Source organism: Pavona decussata, unplaced genomic scaffold, assembly GCF_977016875.1.
Source record: "Pavona decussata unplaced genomic scaffold, jaPavDecu1.1 SCAFFOLD_186, whole genome shotgun sequence".
NCBI classification, from domain to species: Eukaryota; Metazoa; Cnidaria; class Anthozoa; order Scleractinia; family Agariciidae; genus Pavona; species Pavona decussata.
The window spans coordinates 2630001-2651524 of record NW_028145595.1 but is presented as its reverse complement, the minus strand read 5'-3'; the positions used below and the strand labels follow the sequence as shown (position 1 = coordinate 2651524).

The 21524-nt window shown below is 39.8% G+C and overlaps 1 protein-coding gene, 1 non-coding gene and 1 pseudogene across 2 annotated transcripts in view; 2 read left to right on the top strand and 1 right to left on the bottom strand.

The window, feature by feature from the left end:
* The window catches only part of LOC146462703 (uncharacterized), a 100316-nt gene that overhangs the window by 73152 nt on the left and 5640 nt on the right, over positions 1 to 21524 (top strand). Inside the window, exons 10-21 of the mRNA XM_085085383.1 lie at positions 257 to 464; positions 1539 to 1633; positions 2496 to 2645; positions 3366 to 3884; positions 4160 to 4341; positions 5536 to 5683; positions 6218 to 6270; positions 7787 to 7920; positions 15816 to 16068; positions 17641 to 18203; positions 19122 to 19351; positions 20828 to 20950. Of these exons, the coding sequence (XP_084941509.1) occupies positions 257 to 464; positions 1539 to 1633; positions 2496 to 2645; positions 3366 to 3884; positions 4160 to 4341; positions 5536 to 5683; positions 6218 to 6270; positions 7787 to 7920; positions 15816 to 16068; positions 17641 to 18203; positions 19122 to 19351; positions 20828 to 20950 (2658 nt within the window). The remainder of the gene's footprint in view (positions 1 to 256; positions 465 to 1538; positions 1634 to 2495; positions 2646 to 3365; positions 3885 to 4159; positions 4342 to 5535; positions 5684 to 6217; positions 6271 to 7786; positions 7921 to 15815; positions 16069 to 17640; positions 18204 to 19121; positions 19352 to 20827; positions 20951 to 21524) is intronic.
* Trnac-gca (transfer RNA cysteine (anticodon GCA)) lies at positions 8135 to 8207 on the top strand. Its single transcript has one exon. It is a non-coding gene; the product is annotated as a tRNA-Cys (tRNA).
* LOC146462704 (uncharacterized) lies at positions 10818 to 13940 on the bottom strand (annotated as a pseudogene).

The following is a 21524-nucleotide window of genomic DNA, read 5'->3' as shown; positions in this document are numbered from 1 at the left end:
TGAATTGAAATTTCCAGAAGGGTGGGGGTGGGTTTTGGAGTTTCCAATCAAACAAACTTTTCATAAATCAGCACAATCCATGAGAGCTGTTAACAAATTCTTAGTAAAAAAAAGCCTCGGGTGTGTTGATCCATTTTTTTCTTTATCTCTTATTCCCTCATGTCAGTGCGGTAGACCGTCCATATCAGTAAGAAATTTGATGTCCAAACATTTTGCTCAAAAATTATCATAACAGTCTACTTACTTCACCTACTAGGATCTACTCGGCCAGTTCAAGTGCTTCAGCTCTTAGTTTATGCAGCAGCGGAAACTGGTGCCCAGCCATTTATAAAAATGATATTCCAAACATCAGCTGGAAGAGTAGTCTTCGATTCTTACAAGAACATTTTACCATTACCAGAGGTTGTTGCCAGGAATAATGGTCATGAAGAGACAGCACATTACCTTGAAGACATATCATCAAGGTGTGTTTTGGGTGTATTTCATTATAGAGAAACTACTAACTTAGAATTTATCATGTTTCCCACTGATGGATGTCTCAGAAAATAGACCTAATTATGATGTGAATCTTATTTACTACCTTGCCCTCCTTTCCTGAATTCTTGGAAATTATTTTTGAGAACAGTGATTACAATTTACAATAATGATAAGTGATAAACGTCATAGTCCAAAAGGATGAAAGACACTTTAAGATCAGTTACTAGCAAATTTAAGATAACCAAGTCTGACATCCATTAAAAGAGTTCCACTGTATTCGGTCAAAAAGAAATTCGTTTGTTGTCACAAAATAACTTATTTCCGTACTTTTCTTGGTTGTGGAAACGCCAATTCTCGAACGGTTTTTTTTTTTTTTACCTCCAAACCGTCATATAGAAATACACCTACATTCTCTAAGCTTTCAATTGACATGCTGACTGTAGCAATTTTTGGAGATAATCATGTTAGAGAAAATAATTTATTTATGTGAGAGGTAAGCAAAGCACTGATTTTGTCGATACCAACACTGTGTTTGTACCATTGGGAGGTGTTTTAACTCAATGGTAACTAATCTCAACAGAGTGAAACACAGCATAGTTTCTGGGTCGTTTGACATCTCTTGACCTCCAAATCATCAAGTGTGGCAAATCCTTTTGACGGCTTACAAAACGCGGGGTCCAAGAGAGTCTCTGATTAAGTCGCTGAGAGTGAGCAGCATTGGGCATACATTAACTTGTGACAGTGTTCCTTTAACTATTCATACTTTTAACTGCATGGTTAAAAGCCTGGGCTGGGTTGTTTAAAAGTCGATTAACGCTAATCCACGATTAGATGTTAACCGAAGCTTTTATCTCGCTCATTAAAATAGTGTTAAAACGATAATTTTAGCTAATGGTAAAGACAAGTTTAAGTTAAAACTGAGGGACAACAATCGAAAATCCTAATGTATTAGTAAATAAACTGGAATCAAAGTTCACGTTAATCCAGGAATAGCTTAATAGGGCTTTGAACAACTGGGCCCTGATGTCTTATCTTGTTTATGCAAATTGTTTTCTTGACAGATTTTCTAAGGAGACAACAATTTGTTCAGAAGGGTCCCAGACAATTGATTGGTCAGAACTTGTCGGAGCTGCCGAGACAGCCCAAAGGGAACTCAGTAAGTACTGGCCTGCATATGGTGGGTTAATCTGTTATGTTTTCAGCCGCCATCTTGGATTCCTAGACACGTTTAACCACTTTGTTTACTGGCTTCTAACTCTGCCCTGTTATCCAATTTATAATGGCCACTTCAAAACATGAATGGTATTTTTTTATAACATCAGCGCAGCGGGTCTAAAACGCAGGTCAGAGATCACAGGTTCAGGTACAACCCTAACCCTAACCTAGCCCGAAGTTAGGGTTAGGGTAAGGGTTGTACAAGTAACCTGTTACCTGCGGTTTAGACCCGCCGACAGCATGACCAAATTTAGCAGAATTAACAGTTCACCAATGAAATTCGTAAAAGTGTGCAGATTGTTAGCTATAAATGAGTAAATGCCACATCCCAATCATCTGTTTTTGGGAAAAGTCTTAATCATCAAGAAATTCTATGTGTCTTAATGACCCGATAATCAATTATCTACCAATCAAGCTCTTTGAAGGATGCTGCTCCTTTAACAGAGATCACAAACATTGATTCAACGTGAAACTTTAAATCTTTGGATAGTTCATGACCCTGATCCAGGAAACCTTCAAAAATCGTTAAATTACAAACTAAAATTGCAGCACTGAAAGTTTTCTAGCCATGCTGCCGGTTTTTTTTTTACTCCTGAATTTTATTGATCCTGTGGGTACATGATTGTGTGTGGGTGTGGTTTTCTTCTTGGTGAACAGTTGTAGTACTCAGTAGTACTCATTGTGGGGTAACAATATTTAATTGAGCAGTAAGCATTTGGTATTTATATGTTTTAGTGGAGCAAAATCAAGGTGGTATTCTAGTATAGTTCATCTCTTGATTTAATGATTTCCTAAACAAACAGGTCACAATGTTGAAGAAGAAAACTGTGAAGTTAAGAATGAAGTTACCACTGATACAGACTACTTTGGGGATGTTGAGTCATCTTCCAGTGGCTCGTCAGAGAGACCAAGGTCTGATTCTGAAAATGGTATTTCAGAAACATTCTTTAAAGGTAATTAAATTAATTGTTACACGGATATCTTAATTGTGTAGTAGGGAGTCCCACTTCTGGGCACTTCTTGGTGAAATTGTTAAAGTCGTAGAAATTCTCCATTGATTTTTTACCAACCCATTGGTAAACGTGTCATACCATTATCCCTTGAGCCGCCAGAGTTAAACAGTTTTGGCAATGGCAATAATTTTTCTCTCACCCAGTTGTAATGACGACTCAGACAGTCGCTGGTTTATGTTGATTATTTGATTCTTCTTAACAGCAATCGCTTTTAATAAAAATACAAAGCATTAAAGTAAGAATTTGGCTGGCAATGTAATGACATAAGCAGAAAAATGTTTTTAGTGGATCCTGGTTGGAAGACCGGCTTTAAATACTTTCAGTTGTTACTGCATACTGGTAACTAAACAAACATCCATGACTACCTTCCAGCCTTAATTCATTTTATAAATTTTGAAGGCATTTTTGTTGTTTCTTTGTGTCTTTCTTAATTTTTCCTCTGAGTTTTTTTCTCTTTCCTTCAATGTTGTGAAAGAATCTGCAAGTGAACTTAGATTTATTATAAGTAGCCCAATCAAACTTGAAACCGATTTTATTCTAATTTTATTTAATTTCTGAAATAAAGTGCAGGAAAGGGACTGTTGTCGAAGACCAGGTCTTCTCTCAACACATGTATTCATTTGGTTCTGACACGTATTATTTTCCTTTTTCTTTATACAGAAATAATGAAAGAGTCGGACAACTGTCTGGATGACACTTGTATAAAGCAAGTACACTCGCCTGGATACGAGTCTGTTACCGAGGACCAAACTTCACAGCGCACAATTTCAAAGTTCTTTTTCAATGACCCAATCACAGGATTAAAGTATCAACGGATGTCCTTTGTCATAAAGGGAATGTTTGGAAGAAAAGAAGTAAATGTCAGAGTAAGGCGTGAATCAAACCTCTTCCAGATTGAGAAAGCGCATATTCTACGAGAGTTGGCAGGTCTTCATCATCGTGCATTTCCTATCCTCTTGACTATTGACAAAGAAGGCGTACCTCGTCATCTGAACACAGTGAATGAACGATTGGCCGGTTTCTTGGCTTCACGAGAAAGGATTACACACCAGCCACCAATCTCTTTTCGTAAATTACATCTCTACCCATCCGTTATGGTGGAAAGCAGTCTAGTAAAAGACAACTGTGACCACAAATTGAGTACTTTGGAAATTCAGCAGCTTCAACCTAATTCACCAGGTAGGGCTACGAATAGTCTCCCTTGCAGCTGTTCTGTGTCTCGTCACGCAACGCTCCTCCTCTAGCTACGAAGTGAGAGCTATGAAAAACATTTTGCAACTCTCGCGAGTGTTAACTACAACAAATAGCAGTGTTAATATAACGTGTCCTGAAATTAGTACAACAAAGCAGCAATAGCAATTGTATTAGCATTCCAGCTACATTGGTACCATTGGTTCTCGTTGCCAGGCCGTTGAAAGAAGCTTTTAAACTTCCCTTTATTTTCAAATCCGCAGATACGGAGTCGTTGTACAATCGGTTGGTTGCTGGTAATGGTTTTCTGACACCAAATGACAGCGATCCACCGGTGGGACGGAAGTCATCCGACTGCTCTACAGAACAGTTGTACTCCAGTGGTTCTGAGTTTTGGATGTGGACTTGTGTATTCCGTCCGACAAGGAAGATCTTATTCATTTATGTAAGTACTACAAAAAGCAGATTGGAGCAAGTATAAAAAGTTGTAACATGATGAACACTATTAAGCAAAAACCGCTATGATCTTTTCTGTCCTGAAATTTTTCTCCCACGGTTCAAATAAAAATTTATATAACTATTCAGTCTAATTTATCCACCCTTCAGGGGTATATTACGAATTCACAAAATAACCTGCTCCCAATGAGTTGGCTTGATAGCTAAGTTGGTGGAGTATTACACCGCTGTCTCAAAGGATATGGATTCGAATCCAGTTCAAGTGTATTCTTTTCATCCTTTCTTTTCGTAAAAGCGAGGTTTTTCCATTTCTTTAAGGACGGTGCCTCCTTTTGCTACTGCGCGTACGTTCTGCGCATCTCGCTAAAACAAAGATATTTTTTCGTGGCTTATAACTACCCGAGAAAAGCAGCTGTTGGCAAGGGTCATTGGGATGCGAAAAGAAAATGAGGGGGTAACCACGCATCATTGAGAGATAATAAAGTTTTCAATTTGGGGAAAGAAATGCCATATATTGTTTTGTATTTTGGCCCTTTTTAAAATTCTTGTTGGTTAATTATCTCGGAAAAAAAATGCCTGGTCACCCCCAATTTTCTTTTTGGATTCCACTAGCCCTTGCTAACATCTGCTTTTTCCACATACAGTGAAACCTCTCCTTACGGACACCTCTATAATACGAACAGTTCACTTGGTCCCTGAGAGGCCGAAATCCATATAAAGCCTACTTCTCTAAAACGGACACTTATTCCTGTCCCCTTGGTGTTCGTAATAAAGAGGTTTGACTGTAGTCATAAACCGCTCAATAATACTTCTTTATTAGTAGGAACCGTCCTTAAATAAAAAAAGGAAATCTTAAACTATTAGACGCAATCTAAGGTGACAGTAAGATTTCCCACCGTTTAAACGCCGGCGAAATTTTCTACTGAACACGTTAAGGCCACTAGGAAAAGTACCGTCATCATCACCAAGGTGAACGTTAACGGTTTCCGCTGGTTGTGTTAACTGGGCGTTAATATTTTCAAGTTTGTTTACTGATATAGAAAATGTTGTGACTTTTATTATGACATCCTTCGAGCTTTACCTTTCCTCTTTCACCTTTGTTCCGTTCCTCTCGAAGATAAAGCAGTTTAGAGGTTTCTTTAAGCAAAACAACGAGAAAAATATAGTGCTCTGTACTTTTAAGGTTGCGGATAGAAGAGATGTCTTGCCTCCTGAGTCCTGGTTCGAAGATGAAGATTGTGAGTTGTTGATACGATGCTGGAAATGGCAACGATGTGGAAAAAATTTGCTGAAATTTTCCGAAAGTCCAAAAGAAATGGAGGAACCTGCAGGTACTGTAAAATGGTCAAGTTATATTTTGCTGTAAATTTATTCCAATACCTGCACTGTATTTAACTTCAAGATAGGCATGGTGCGGAGAACTGCTTCAGGTTTTGAACAGATTTTGAGAACCTGTTAAGGTATAGTACAGTGTACCTTTTCGGAGATCAAGATTTAGGGAAGCTAGGGCTCTCATTCAATGGCAAGGTTTGGAAAGAGGCATGTCTCGCTTTAGGTCTTCAAGACACACCAGTACCGAAATTTAGTCTTCCTACTGTTCTTATTCTGAAATGTTCTCAGAATCACACCAAGAAATTTTTCTTTTCTGGCGGCCATTTTGTCATGTGATCTGGGTGAGATATGACATCACACGAAATAATATTGGTTTAAAACTTGATAATGTCATAAAATCGGCAAACAATTATCACTAACTAGGGGAAACCTTTGGTTTTTAAAAACCGACGAAGTTATAATGTTACAGCATTTGATTGTCACTGAAAGATCTTGCAACCACTTTAATTAGTATAATATGTTTCCTTCCCCAGAGTTAGAGAAATCACAGTTGGAGGAACCATCTGAAAATCTACCTATCTCATATGTAAGTTTACGTTCTAGAGAGTTTACTGCTAGAAAGTAATGGCTAAACTTCACTGTCCGAGAGTCTTGAAGTATAAACTAGTTTGGAATAGTAGTTCCAAATAAAGCGTTTTATTGGGGCTCCACAATGATATTATGGGTCCTTTTTTTTTTCAAATCTGAACCAATAATTGTCATAATATTGTATATTGATAGTGCATTGGTATCTGGATGGACTGTCCGTACCCGCGATAGTAGCTGAATCATTCCACCGACCACACGAACAACTGATCTTGTTTTTATTTTAGGCAGAACACCCAGATTTCTATCTTTGCAATTTTTTTCATCGGGTACTTCTCATGAGTCCATGGTATTTGATATCAGTAGATGTGTTCTGTAAAGGGGGAGAAAACCCTTAGCTGTCCTAAAGACAAAGTCATTAATTACTATGACAAAGTGGCTCGATTTGGCCATTCTAAGGCCATTGCATCTTTGTGCTCTCATCTAGGATTGTTCAAAATCAACCAGTTACACCTCATGATAAGTTACATAGATTATTTCGCAGAGAGGAGCGCTTCGATGGCGAGTTTCTTTCAAACCCCTAAACATCAAGTTTGAACTGAGAGTGAACAGTTTCTACTTCATCGAAAACAACGGCACCAGTTGTTCAAAGAATGTTTATTTGTTGGCTAAACTGTAACCATTTGTTGACATATTTTCCCGGTTGGATGAGAATTTCAATTATATTAAACTATGTTAGGGATGTGTTCGACTGGCCGAATTCCGGAATGAGAATAAACTATGTGGTCTTGATAAAGCACTTTTTTACTCTGATAGCAGCTATTTCTTGCTGAAACACGCAGCTTTATATTTGAGCTGTTCATATTTGGAAGTTGGGTGCCTGAGACATTCCGCTCTTGGCAGCTAGCTCCTAGATGGACGCCACTCCCATGGCTGGCAAATCCTGCAACCCAGCCATGAGCCCCACGTAGTAAGGAAGATAGGCATGCATCACACTGATAAAAACAGTGGAAAAGGGAGGGGAGAGAGGGGAAAATAGCCTTTTATGAAGTGCAAACACGCTCAACAAAAGCTCACTCTTCCCGCTAAAAACAGCCTTTAATCCAAGAGCACGTCGAATCGTGGCTCATGCGCATATGAAAACACCGCTGACCAAAACTGGCACACTGGCACTCTTTGATGTTAACTCCGTTAAATTGAATCTAACTGCATTTAATAAATTTGTTTTGATCGTTCTGGGTATTGACGCGGTTTTCAAGAAAGTGACGACGGTAATTTTTGCGTCAGTTTTGTTACTTCGCCTTTTCACCCGATTCTCGGTCTTGTCATTTACTTCTGTTTCCTTCGAGTTTTGATTGGTCTGTTATGTTGTTTATGTTTGTTATGATTGATAAGAGCGATTTCTTTGGTTTTGGTTTTACGAAACTCAATTAAAACCGCTCGTATCAGTATTTAGGCTTATAGAACGCACCCTACACTGTTCACTCTTTGACAATTTGGACTGGGTTTTGTGTTAGATTTTGAGAGGTAAGGAACCACTGACGCACGATGAAGGTTGCCAATGTCCTGGTTGGTTACATGCCATGATGCATTATTGCTGGACGTACGCAGAGAAACCCCCTGTCATCGTCATTGTTGACCACGTCTCAAGGTAACTAACCCCATATATAATATTTCATCGATAACGGGCTGCACATTCCAGTTCATGACAAGGCTGGTTAAAAGTTTTGTAAACCGGTTCTATTTAAGCGACTTAGAAGGCTCGTCATTGAAAGCGACGACGAAGATTAGATTACGGGTAATTTTTTTTATATTTCTGACTCACCCTCGCGTATTTGTTGACTGTTCCTTCCCAGCTCCCAGCTGGCTTGATAGCTCAGTTGGTAGAGCACTGCATCGCAATCGCAGAGGTCATGGGTTCGAATCCCGTTCAAGCCTGAATTTTTTCAGGCTTTCTTTTCGCAACTACTTAAGTTGCGTACAAACTGCAAGGATCTTTCTTCTATGTTTCCGGCTATATTTCGTCTATTTACATCAGATATAAACAGCGGAACATTGAAAAGCGTACGAGAATCATTACAAACCTTATCGTCAGCGCTATTTATATTCTGGTTATGTAATGTCAGTAAGTGTAAGATAACGAAGTGTCCTCCGTCGTTTCATCAAGAAAACGGAAAGACAAACACTCAAAAAGCTTTGCCAGATGAAACCTTTTGATAAAAATTGACAATCAAATCTTTAATTTTTTGCGAGGTAGATTTCCAGTAGCGTTTAGGCTTCAGTTCGACGAAATCTGCAGCGTCGCGCGCCAGTGATGATCTTAAGCTATGACCTCTAGTTTCCTCTTCGCAATGAGTTATTTAACCTGTCGGTCAAAGCGTAATTTCTTCGCCGTGAACTCTCCAATTTCCACCGTTTAAATTGTCGAGTTCTTCTAAGTAATTATTCTTTCGATTTACCGCCTCCAAAAGGTTTCTTTTGTTTCTGAAAATGGCATATTAGAGTCTTAAATCCACGCGTGTGGCCGCCATTTTGAAAGAAAGGCTTTCTTTCTAGGCCCCAGATCGTGTCTATGTGACGTCACACAGATAGAGATGAGTCGGTCCCCTCCCTCCTGACATACTCGTAGATAATAGATTCTAATTGGGCGGTGTTTGTTGAAGACAACGAGAACAATAGAGGACAAAAATTTCCCTTCTAGGAGAGAACAGAGTTTAATCCAGATTTAATTAAGGCCATGTCCACACGTATCCGGAATTTTTTTTTTCCGCAAATATTTCTTTGCGGATGCGAAAATTTTCGCGTCCACACGCAGCGTATTCGAATTGTTTTCAGCCGTCCACACGTATCCGATTGTATCCGGAAATTTTCTGATTTGCTTTAGTGCCCAGCTCTAAAATTCTCTCTCCATTCTTCTTCGATCATTCTGCCATTGATAAAATTGTCCCACCATGCGCTTGCCCTTCCTGGGGCCCGTTTCTCGAAAGTCCCGGTAACTTACCAGGCCCGATAAGTGATTTTGGTGAAAAATGTTTCTTAACAGAAGCCAATTTTTGTTAGCTTTGAATGCTAAATTTTAAATCTTATAATTCTATAAAAACATTGGTCAAGTACCATGTATGAAATCACTGCGTGTAGTTGGCGAAAAAGTATTTAAAAAATATACTTATCGGGCCCGATAAGTTACCGGGTCTTTCGAGAATCGGGCCCCGGTCGCGTCCAAAATCGCCTTCGTTGATAGTTCGCTCTTTTTTTGACTTTACGATGCCCACTGTTCATTGATAACAATCTCAAAACATCCTGTCGATCTCTAATGTATTGGTTGTGTAAATTTATCACAGCTGCATTTATCTGAACGCATGATATCAAACTAGAAATCAGAGCAACTAACAAAGAAGCTACAACCTTGCTGTACGCCATGTTTGTTTATAATGCTCGCCGTGAGAACTGGATCCAAGACAATGCCGAAAGCGTATTCGAAAATTTCCGGATACGACCGTCCACACGTATACGTATTCGCATCGGATAAAAAAATTTCCACTCTGGAGAGCGTTTTCAAAAATTTCCGGATACGGCCGGAAAATACGCTGGATACGTGTGGACGCAAGCCGTATTCGTAAAAAAAATTTGCTTTTTCACAAATTTCCGGATACGTGTGGACGACGCCTAATTTATTCATTGCAATTTGTGACTACGATGAAGAAAAAAGAAAGGAAACCCGACCGAAACCTTGACGCGGTCTGCCCTGAGGGCATTTCGCGAGGATGTATCAAATCAAAGGCTGTCGTGAGCCAACTCGTGAATGCAGAAGTGAATAGTGGTAACCGTAAAGCGGTACTCGTATCAAACTACGCTTAAGGAGGCTCGAAAGGGTTTCTGAAAGCTCATAAACATGTCAAAACAAATCAACACTGAAATTTTACCCCTTAAGTCTCTGAAACAAATTGTAGCTAAGCTTTTAACAGGGTTGTTAAAGTTTCATTTAAGACAACTTATGACGTCATATGCGTTGTCATGGTAACCGTAACTCTCTAGAGACATACTCCTCAAAAGTCACTTTTTCAAAGTTATCTTAAAAACTAACTCGGTGACCTATACATTTTATCAGCGTTTTTGATAGTTAGCAGTCTTCTTCACATCCCCTGAAAATTTGAAAAAAATCTGTAGTGTGGAAATCGAGAAACCTTGGAAAAAGGTCTTTTAAAGATTAAAAAAAATCTGCTCTACAGATTTTCTCTTTAAAGTCTTGAATGTTAGATACAGTTAAATGCTGTTTGCATGAAAAATTTCAACATAGGTCGCCGAGCAAATTTTCGAGATAAATTGATCCAAAGTTTGTCTTCTTACTTCCGGTTCGTGCGATTTCGCGGCCATTATCATTTCCGGTCACGCTCTTCATATCACCGCTGACCGTACTCGCGCGAGTGGATTGGATTCCTTCTGTCAATCGAGCGATCGTCCCAAGTCATCAATGGAAGAAACCGAAGGAGTATAAAGGAATGAAAAGGCTAAGGGCTTATTAAATTGAAACAAAGCGAAAGGTCGTGTTTATAGTTCGTGGAAGTACTTTAAAACTGTGGAAATTATTCTTTTGTTTGATGAAATTCTAGGCGACTTGGCCGACTTGTTTTGGCGAGGCTGGGAATTGCGATTCGATGGCGGGAGTGCAATAATACCATACAGACCGTTTAGTCCAAATTTGGAATGAATTTCTTGGAGAGTACTGAAGGCCAAACCGGCATCTGCTAACTTCTGGATTGTTGTCAAGGTAAGCTTCAAAGAGCCACTCGGGAGGTAAAGATTTCCGTTGAAGGTGTCAACAACTTGTTCTCGTCGCTCAAGAAATGTTGACTGTTGCTGTGCTTCGTTCGGTGATGATGTTTTCCCATGGTTAACAATAGTTTCAGTGCTAAGCTCGAGTGGCGGAGAAAACAGAATCCTTCTCAGTGCTTTCACATCCTCCAAAGCGTCGTGAGCGAGAAAGTCACAATTAAACAGTGCCTTATAAACACAAGCTAATTTGTTGTTCGGCGAAGATTTCAAGGCGTTGTTCGGTTGACTTCGAAGGAATTTGAAAACTGGAAGACTGTCACAGAACAACACTTTCATTTCCTCCAGCTGGTTGGAAAATCTGCTGCCGCCGTTACGGAGAAGTCTAGGGGTATCGAACACAGAGGAGTTGTGTCCAGTGAGAACTAAGTGATCAACAGGTTTTGACTTGTAAATAGTTTTAAGGAAATGCAGAAAGCGAGTGAGACAGGTTTGCAGTGATGTCGCAGGTATTTGTTTTCCATCTTTGTACAATTGCCTTTGATCTCCGGAATATCGCACAGTTATGTTGTGAATGGCTGATGCAGTGCTGCTGATAGGTTTACTCGGTAAGATGTATTCGGAAAAGGTAGCTTTTTCGTCCTCTGTTATTGCAGATAGTTGAAGAAGTTCAGTAGTCCTTGAAGTCGATGCTGTTTCAATATCGAAGACAACAAACGTGTAGGTTTTCTGGGGATCAAAGGAAATTTCGTTCAGCACAGGTCTCACTCCAGATGATGGGATCAAGTTTTCGTAGTTTGGTAGTTCTTGTTTGCAAAGGTTAATGTTGACATTTTTCAGAATGTGCAGACTTGATTCATTAGTGGAATTTGTTTGGCTTGGGTTAAGGGAAAGTCCTATGTTGTGTCCATAGCTTGGTCCTTCCTTTTTTTCATGTCTTGTGGTGATTTTAATTTTCTTCAGATGGAAGTGTCTTCTTCTTCGTTTGTATTCCATACTGCTTTTGCGACTTTTGTCCTTGATGGATTTACTGTCTTCTTTGTCTTGGTGTTTTTCACAGAAGATACCAGGGGTTATCCCAGCTTTCAGTAGTGTTTTGTTTACAAATTTGTGCCCCTCATTATGTTGAGCCACCCCACAAGCTGTGCGGAAGTCGCTGCTTTCGCTCCCTCCATAATATCTGATCTTCAGATTTTTTGAACCAATTGTTCCATTAAGGGATTCATTTCTTTGCGAGTCCATACATGGTGCAAGTTTGGCTGTGACTGTCTCTGATGCATATTCATCAAAAAGGGTCTGTAAGGCCTGTTTCAGGCTTGCACCATGTAAGTCTTTGCCATGTGGCAGTTCGTTGTGCATGTAGTTTACTGGGTCTTGTTTGTATCGGCACCACGTTGAAGAGCATTGCTCATGGTTGCCAAATGCATGTGGAACAATGGACTTGATTTCTCTACTCAGCTCTTGGGGGCAATTTCTGTTTTGATGAACACAATACGAGAAACATTTGACGAGGTAGTTGATAACCTTCTGAGATAGAATTGAAGAGTTATCAAATTTTTGACGCTGGCTCAGGTTGTACAACCGAGTGCTTAAAGAGCGTTTTGTGTGGATGAAGTCTGAAATTTTTTCCAGGCCATAAGGTACTTTTGATTTAAGTTGGGCTAAAGTTGTGGAATCATCATCCCCAATATATTTGTCATATTTAATACCACGTGTCGGGGCATGTTGGAAAAGCTGACAAGCAACATCAGTTTCCATGATTTTTGAAGACCCATCATGTTTTTTGCGACAGTCATGTGGCTTGGGCTTATCCTTGCCGCTGAACATATTCGACACATTTTGCATCTTGTGGCAAAGTCTAATACCTTCCCTGTTGATACACCTAATACCGCCCCATGAGGAATTGTGTGCCTTCCCTCTTTTTTGCCACCCCATATCGTACGACACCAAAACACCAATTAAATCTTGGTCATCACCCTGCACACCTGCTGCTACTGCCCTCTTTCGCTCCTCACTACAACTTTCCAAGCAACTTGCCTCTGCCACACTTTCAATTGCTTTTCCAATTTCTCTTTCTCTTACTTTGAAAGTCACATGATTAACAGAAGGAACATTTAGACAGGAAAATAAACTATTGACGTGTGTTTGCCCTATACCAGCATTTAGAGCCCCCAGGGCTATTCGTGTATTAATGTCATAAGCCATGGGCCCACGCTTCCCTGCTCTGTGTTGCATTGAAGTTGACACTTTGTTTATTGCTTTGCAATATCCACATCTGATGGTAAATATGCTTGCTGCTCCTTTGCGTTCTTCACTAACAAAGTTCTTCCATGCCAAGGGTCCTTTAGGTAACAAAATAATTTTGTATCATTGGTTGTCCGGAAACAGATATTATTTTTTTGCACATCTCAACTTTTGTAGGGTTTTACTCTGTTCCAGAGTGTAAGAGAATGTAACTAGTATTCATGGTATATTTGCAGTACATTTGATCTGCAAATACTATTGTTTATGTGATCTCAGTCAGAAAAAAAAAACTAAATAAATGTTATTTGCATAAAGCCTTTTTTGACGAATTATACACTATCCAGGGTCTTATTTAATTATAGTGTGAAGTGATTGAATCTATTTCAAACTCTGTACATGTATTTTTGTCAAGTTAGAAACTTTGTAAACTGTATAATTACTTGTAGTTGTTGGAGTTAAATAATGGGAACTTTTCAATGCTTTGTTGTAATTATAGTTGAGTTTCTTTTGAATAAACCTTTGGAAAACGATATAGAATTGTACTAGTAAAAACTCAAACGAAAAAAGCCGAGCCTCAGTAGAAACCCTATTCATAAAACAATGCTTACCTTTGTCACAAGTTTTACACCTGTCAAACCCATCTGCTAGCGCCTCCATGTCAATAATTCTTGACCCGACTACATGTACTTTTTGACTGTTTTCTTTGTCTGACTCCTGTGTGCACATGAATGGTGGAGTTTGAATGTTTTGCAATATTTTGACGACATTAAACAGCCGCACAGCCAAAAATAATTAAAACCATGTTTAGCGTAGTGTTATAAATTTGTACGTACCACATTTTGTCGTCTTGTTTTTTTGCGGGGCAAAAAATCATCGATCGCGAGTGCTGGAGCATCATCGTCAAGACGTCGCTTTTCTACCGACTTTCTTGCCTGAATTAACTTATTAGCGGAGCACACACTTTTCGCAACGGTTTTTTTTTGTAACAAACTTCCCCTTTTTATTACGCAAATAGCCACATTCATCCTCGGACAATTTGGGACCGGCGATGTTAATTTCACTTACGGCCGCCATTGTTGTTTACAACGCGCGCCACGCAATTTCGCGGGAGGATCGCGCGTGGGATACAGTCATTTGGATCCAATCTCCCGCGGACATAAAACCCTTTCGAGCCTCCTTGAAGGATTTGTGGACGCCATGGCGCATTGCAGGAATGCATTATGTTTAAACAATGAAACAATTAAATTCCAACGCACTCTGATTCCTTCCGATACGCAAAGCAACGCAAAGGTGGACATGTGCGTTCTTTGGTGGTTTTGCGTGGTTGCCAATCGACAAAAAAGCGTCCAGTTTTTCTTCCAAGAACCTCCGTATTTTCCCTCGCGTCGTGTTGTTGCCGAATGAAACTTGATACATGTGAACGATTTTGGTTGCCTAGCACGTGACCTAAATCTTGCTGTTTTCAGGATGGTAATACACTGTATTCCTTTCTGCGTTCAAACGACGGCTCTTGTCGCGTTTTGTAACATCGGAAGAAGCTTTTAATCTTGCTAGAGTTTCCATTTTGGCTTAATCCAAGTGAACGTAAATATAGAAATACATCAAGCGTTTGAGATGATTATCGCTATACATTAGCAAACTTCCAGCGTTTACATTTGTTCTCGTGAGTCGATCTTATCGCTCACACTGGAGCCCGAATGAAGTTTATTGCGAAGCTGAAGTCTTAGTTTCCTATTTTTTCCTTAGTTAAGTTAATTGAACGTTTTTTTTTTTTTTGGCATTTTCCGTAGGGAAAATAACAACAACAACAACAGTAATGTAGCGTTCTCTATTCCAGTATTTACGAGACAACATTACTCACAACTCCTGAAGATGAGATTAATTATTGTATTTGTAAGTTGTTGAGGGTTTTGAATTATCCGGAGCCTCTGGCGCTACGATTTGAGCGGTCAAATTACTTCGGACAGCCAAAAAAAAAAAAAAATACGCGAATGAACAGGGAACACCGTCAGACGTTTCTCTATCATATTTTCTTCTTCCGTTTTACGCGAAATCCCTGTTGGACGACAATCTCGGTCTTGAGCGGCTTTTGACGCGGCGCTTTCAGTCACCAAAATAAGTTGTCCCTTAGTTTCACTGTAGTTTCAGCCAATGGAAGGATTTAGAAGACAACACACCTGCTAGTGTTTTCTTTTAAAAATAGCCAAGAGAGGATGAAGGTCAAGAGAGGATGAATCCTCTCTTGGAATAGCTTATTCGTTTAGTCGATTTTATGTCCTTGTGTTTTGTCCCGTAATGGCGGCTGATGGTGAATTCATGCACTAAACGTAAGTCATGAATAATTTATGATTTTGATTAAATTAATTATAAAGTTTACAGCTGATCGAGCAAGCAATCGAGCGAGCGAGCGAGTGAAATTCAGTCCACATCACGATAACTCCTTGATTGCGCATGCGAGCATTCACGAGTTAAAAAGCACGGGTTTACGATGGTCGACCCATCTCATTATACATGGTTTTTTTTTTCTAAAAGGGATTTTGTGGCATCCTGGATTATGACAACAGGATTGAGAAATGATGATCAAGGTAAACACCCAGTATTGAATATCTGTCAACCAAGCAATACCTGTCATGTGGCAAATGTAGATAAACATGAGGGAAAAGACCAAACCGATGTGACATCTCTTAAAGACTTCACGAAGTACAAAATCAAGAGTGACGAAACAAAGCCAGCTTACAGTGAAAAATGTCCAAAAGTTAACGAATTAGATGCTAGAGTCAAGGAGGTGAGGAGGCTGGTGGTAACTTAAGGACGGTGCCTACTAATGTTACTGCGCATACGTTCTGCGCATCTCGAGATACTCAGGTTTCCTATGGGTGATGCCTACTAATACAGGGATATTTTTGCGTGGTTTAAAACTATACGGAGAAAGCAGAACTTAGCAAGTGCTTTTGGTTTCTAAAAAGAAAATTTTTGGTAGCCATGCATTTTTCAGAGATAACAAAGCTTCGATATGGAAAAAAACGCCATACGTTGCTTTGTATTTTACTGCTTTTTTGAGTTATTGTTGCTTAATTATCTCTGAGAAATGCGTGGCTATCCCCCAATTTTCTTTTTGGATTTCAATAGCCCTTGCTAAGATCTGCTTTTCCCGCATAATCCTAAACCGCGCAAAAATACTTCTGTATTAGTAGGCACCATCCTTAAGGACAGTGCCTACTAACAGTTGTGTGGATAATGACTACCAAGAGCACTTTCTAGGTTCTGCTTCTCTGCATAGTTTTAAAGTGGCGAAAAATATCCCTGCATTTGTAGGCACAACCCATAGGAAACCCGAGTATTTCAAGATCCACAGAACGTATGCGCAATAACAAAAGTAGGCACCGTCCTTAAAGTATTCTATATTAAGTCTACATAGTCAAAAGTTTAAACAAACGTTCTGGTAGAACATTGTGTGGTACATACACGTAGTAAGGACTATAGAATGGTCTATCGAAAAAGACTAGTCTAAAAAAAATATTAACTGAGTCTCAAATTCTCACAAGCTGAAAGTTAGTGTGGCAGAATCTCATGCTCGCTAGAATTTGGACCATCTCGAAGTCTCAGAGTTTAATTATTTGACTCTCAAAGTCTTGCAAATTGTCAACCAAGGAAAGAAAGGTTTTAGTCTATTTCTGTTACACGTACAAGGGATGAGCAACGAACATATGAAAAATGGCAACCTTCTTTTTGGTACTATTGACTCTAAAATTGAAGGGATGCATGGACAAAGGCCCTTAGTGACTTTTGATGTAAGGTCAAATTCTCCTTTTGTTTCACAAGCAAATACAAGCCAGTCTGGAAGGAGAATGTAGCATTTTATCAGAAGTCACTTAGGGCTTTTTTCCAGGAACCCCTTCATTATTGTCCAGCACTCAGAAGTTCTTAGAGTCTCACGCTTGGATTTTTTTTTAGGTGAAGTCTCTGGTTCAAAAATTATGCGCACAATGGGTCTGTTAGTAAAAGACAGTTTAGACGACGTTCTAAGCCATTTTCAATTTTGCCAACAGTCATATCTAAACATTGCTGCTGACGGTAACAAGAAGGCTTGCATCCCAGACTAGAAAACTACTTATCTACTTGAAATAAACCACTTATCAACACATTTGGAGGCCCACTGATTGTCTTACGCTGCGGCCTAAGTTAGACTCTGTTTAAATAACTGACCCAATAAGTCTCGGTCTTGGGTTTTAAAACTGTCTTGCAGTCTCCCGAAGTCTCGGATTTACCATTCTATACCTCTTTAGCAACTTAAATGAATGATTTGGTTTTGATTTGCCTCTTTTAATATTTTTGTGGCTACTTACTGTTATTGTAGATTGGTCCTGACTGGTCTGTCATGATGGAAAAGTGCCGTCTGTGTCACTATCAGCCTCTGCTTCTTCTCTATGCTAATCCCCGTGGTACTCCTGTCAATGCTGACTCAGCACCTAAGAAGAGGATTTGTGTCAGTGGTACCGCGCACCAAAAAACCTCCGATCCAAACCAATCAAGCAAACATGTTATTGCTGAGAGGGGCGTTGGTGATGGCACAAGTGATGGGGAAAAGAGCCCAGTCACATCAAAAAAGACAAAAATACGAAAAAAATCACCTTTCAAATCAAAGAAAAGCCTTTCCTCTGGTGACTTGACAGCACCAACCAAGCAACTGTCTCGGACACCCAGTAATGCATCGGACACTGGTGCCAGCAGCTCAGGAAAGGAGAAACACCACCCCAGCTTCAGGCGGATTGGAAGTGCTATCATGAGCGCAGTGAATCCTGCCCTAGCTGTGTCTCACTTGAAGCAAGGCAAGAAGAAGACATCACAGAAATCAAATAGACGGTCATCTACAGGGTCGGGAAGTGAGTCCAGTGGCGGTCATGACCTCATAGATTTGGGGTAAGTTAAGCTGTGTAGTGTTCAATGTATGCAGAAAACGTGTCTGCACTGAACCATTCCCCCTAAAGACACGCACACTGGCCAAGTTGTAAATCTAGCCAGTTTGATTTTGAGAATCACCCTTGCAGTGTATATTGACATTCAGCATAGCTTGATACCTTGTGTGAGGGCAAACTGGCACATGTAGTTTAGGGAAAGATGTGTAGAAGTGAGAAAAAGAGCTTGTGACAGCTTGGAATGGTGTAAAATGCAGCAAATAATCTCCCTTAAATACACTGTTTGTTGGTTACAACAACAACAACAACAACAACATGTTTATTATATTACTAATAATCAAACGTTAGGGAGTGCGTCCAATGACCTCAATCCCAGGCTCTTTGCAAGTTGGTGATAATGTCATCCACCCCTGTAAAATCTGCAGTGGATGCCAGGTACACGTCCCAAGATCCATTCATTGATCGATCGACTGTCCCATACAATCTCGACTGCAATCTGTATAAGGAGTGTGTTCTTTCTACGTCGAACGCAATTACAAGCAAATAAATTAATACTAATGATTAATTAATTACAAAGTAATTTAGAGCGGTTTTCAATTGAGTGTCATAAAACCATAACCAAAGTAATTACTCTGGCCAATCACAATATGCAAACAGCACAATGAACCAATCAGAATTAGAAGCAAATACATGTAATTTAACCTGCGCCAAACGCGGGAAAACGCGAGCGAGCAAGTCAAAACGGTTTTGGTCATATTAGTCGAGAAAGTAGTGCGAGTTTTGTTAACCAATCAGAGAGCGTGGTAAAGAAAATCTAAAGCAAACAGGAAATAACTTTCAACTTTCAACTGAAAATTGCTCTAATGATCGGAATGATGAAGATGATGATGATTTTAACTCAACTAATGTTTCACCTTCACAGCACCAAGAATGAAGATGCTGAAATGGAGATGATGAAGCTATACGAGCCATCCAAAGCCCTGAATGCAGCGCGAGTGAGAGCAGCTAGCCATGACAGTGGGATAAGCTCTGCTTCGTCATCAGCTGGTGGGTCTGTCAGCTCTACAGACACTAACTATGGAGGTAGTGATGAGGACCTTATTGACTTCAATCAATCATGGCGTCATTCCAAATACGACAACTGGCCACCTGGTAAGCACTTCCACAAAAGCTGTATTTTAATTCGTTTATTTATATTATTTGTGTAAAATATAGACATTTCTTAGTTTTTTTACAATCCGATTAGCAACCAACAGAATTCACAGGTAAAGTATGTAAATTAATTTTTATTTCCACACCTGTGAATGCAGAATATAGCAAAGAGGGCCACTCTTGAAGTTTGTGATACAAAACACTAATAGTCCCTAATAGTCACTAATTGTCCCATGAACCTAGTTTAATGGCCTTAGCTCCCACGAATGTCCTGTAGCTCAGTGGTAGAACATCCGAACTAGTAATCGAAAGGTCTTAGGTTCGACTCCTGATGGGAGTACTCGGGTTTCTTTTTTCCGAGTATGCCTGCGTCACTTTCTAGAATAATCAGCATTCTCATTCATTCACCAGGCTGGAAATATACCAACACATTTCTTTCATATACCACACGTTCAACTTTCAAATCCTAGCAGTATGCAGGATGTTTGTCCCATGAACTTAGTTTAATGGCCTTAGCTCCCACGAGTCTCCTGTAGCTCAGTGGTAGAGCATCTGAACTAGTAATCGGAAGGTCTTAGGTTCGACTCCTAATAGGAGCACTCGGGTTTCTTTTTTCCGAGTATGCCTGCGTCACTTTCTAGAATAATCATCATTCTCAAAACACTAATACTTACTAACTCTGTCTATAAATTATGTTTTTGGCCAGTTTTATCTGCATTACTTTTTGATAGAGAAAAAAAAATTCTTGCCTCAGAGTGCAAGCCTTTCTGAGGGTTTTTACATCATTAGTCTCCCTCGAAGCCGCTCTGTGCCTTGTCACACAACGGTCCTCCCCCGGGGCGTTGCATGACGAGACACAGAACGGCTGCGAGAAGGCCGTAGGCGTTGCGGGTGAAATCTTGCTTGTAACACCTGTTTCAAAACTAATGATTGCCGGTCACAGACAAATCGGGAAAATCGGGAGTGTTTCTAATTTCACAACGCATCCCAGATTGCTGTGAAGGTCGGCGATCATTCCCGACATATGAAAACTCAAATTTATACTCTCGGGGACGTCGGCGATAGTTTTAGCTCGTTACCAACCCTCTAAATTGCTTCGCTCCAGTTTCGCACTGTCGCCCTCCCCCTGACAAATAAAAATGGCATCTGTCACCGATGAATAGCCAAAATTTCCCGTTATCTCTGCAAAATCTGGAACGGTCGGGAAACAGTGAAATCCCTGATCGTCTGGGATTTTCCCTACATAAGAAAACTAGGCTTTATTTGTAGTTGACACTTGTTAGTGTTTTCCATTGTAATAATATGATATGATGGTCAAGTAATGCGAGGGTTGTGTGTAATAAGGGGAGGTGTTTTCTGTACTAAATGTGGTAACTCCTGATATCAGCCCATCAGAGAATTACCCTACAAGAATGTTTATGGTGTACGTTGAGCATGTTTGCTTTACTAATGATCGATATTGTGATGTTTACGCAGCTCATCCGAACGATTGCATTGAATGTCTTCTTCAAGAAGCAACTTACTATTTGGCAAATTCAGAGAAATGTGGATACCACAAGGACTTTGTCAGTGCACTGAGTTACTGCTCTGACGCAAGCAGTAAGTAATTATCATTGTCATAGATCACCACTAAGTTTTCTCTATGTCTGATTGGTTTAATGTTATCATGTGACACCATAGTGTTCATCCGCAGAGAGACACTACTAGGTTTTAGTATAAATCTACTAGCGTTCTTTCACGAATGCTCTTCTCTTATTGGCTACGCTACTCTCTATCTATTCTGTTGTAGATAGATAGTAGAGTGAGTAGCCTAACTGTGTGCGGTTGTTAACAATTAAAATGGCGGCCGCTTCTTCGCGTTTTCAAGAGTCTGTGAAGAGGATTCGCTGTTAAGTTTTGAACGTCTAGTAGCTTTACACTAAAACGACTAGATTATTCGCTGTCAATTTCTATGCGTGATAGTTGATGTAACGTTTAAAACACGAACAGCAGTATTTTATCGGGATTTGGTTTTAGACCCGATAAAACACGTGCTGCGAGTTTTTTGAACGGCTTCAAAAACATTCCTGGAATTGCGTGTGTCAAGAGAGTTCGTAACAATGATGCTCTTGTAAACGTTGGAAATTATCATACGAGAAAAACATTAAACACCGCATACTAATAAGGAGGAGGT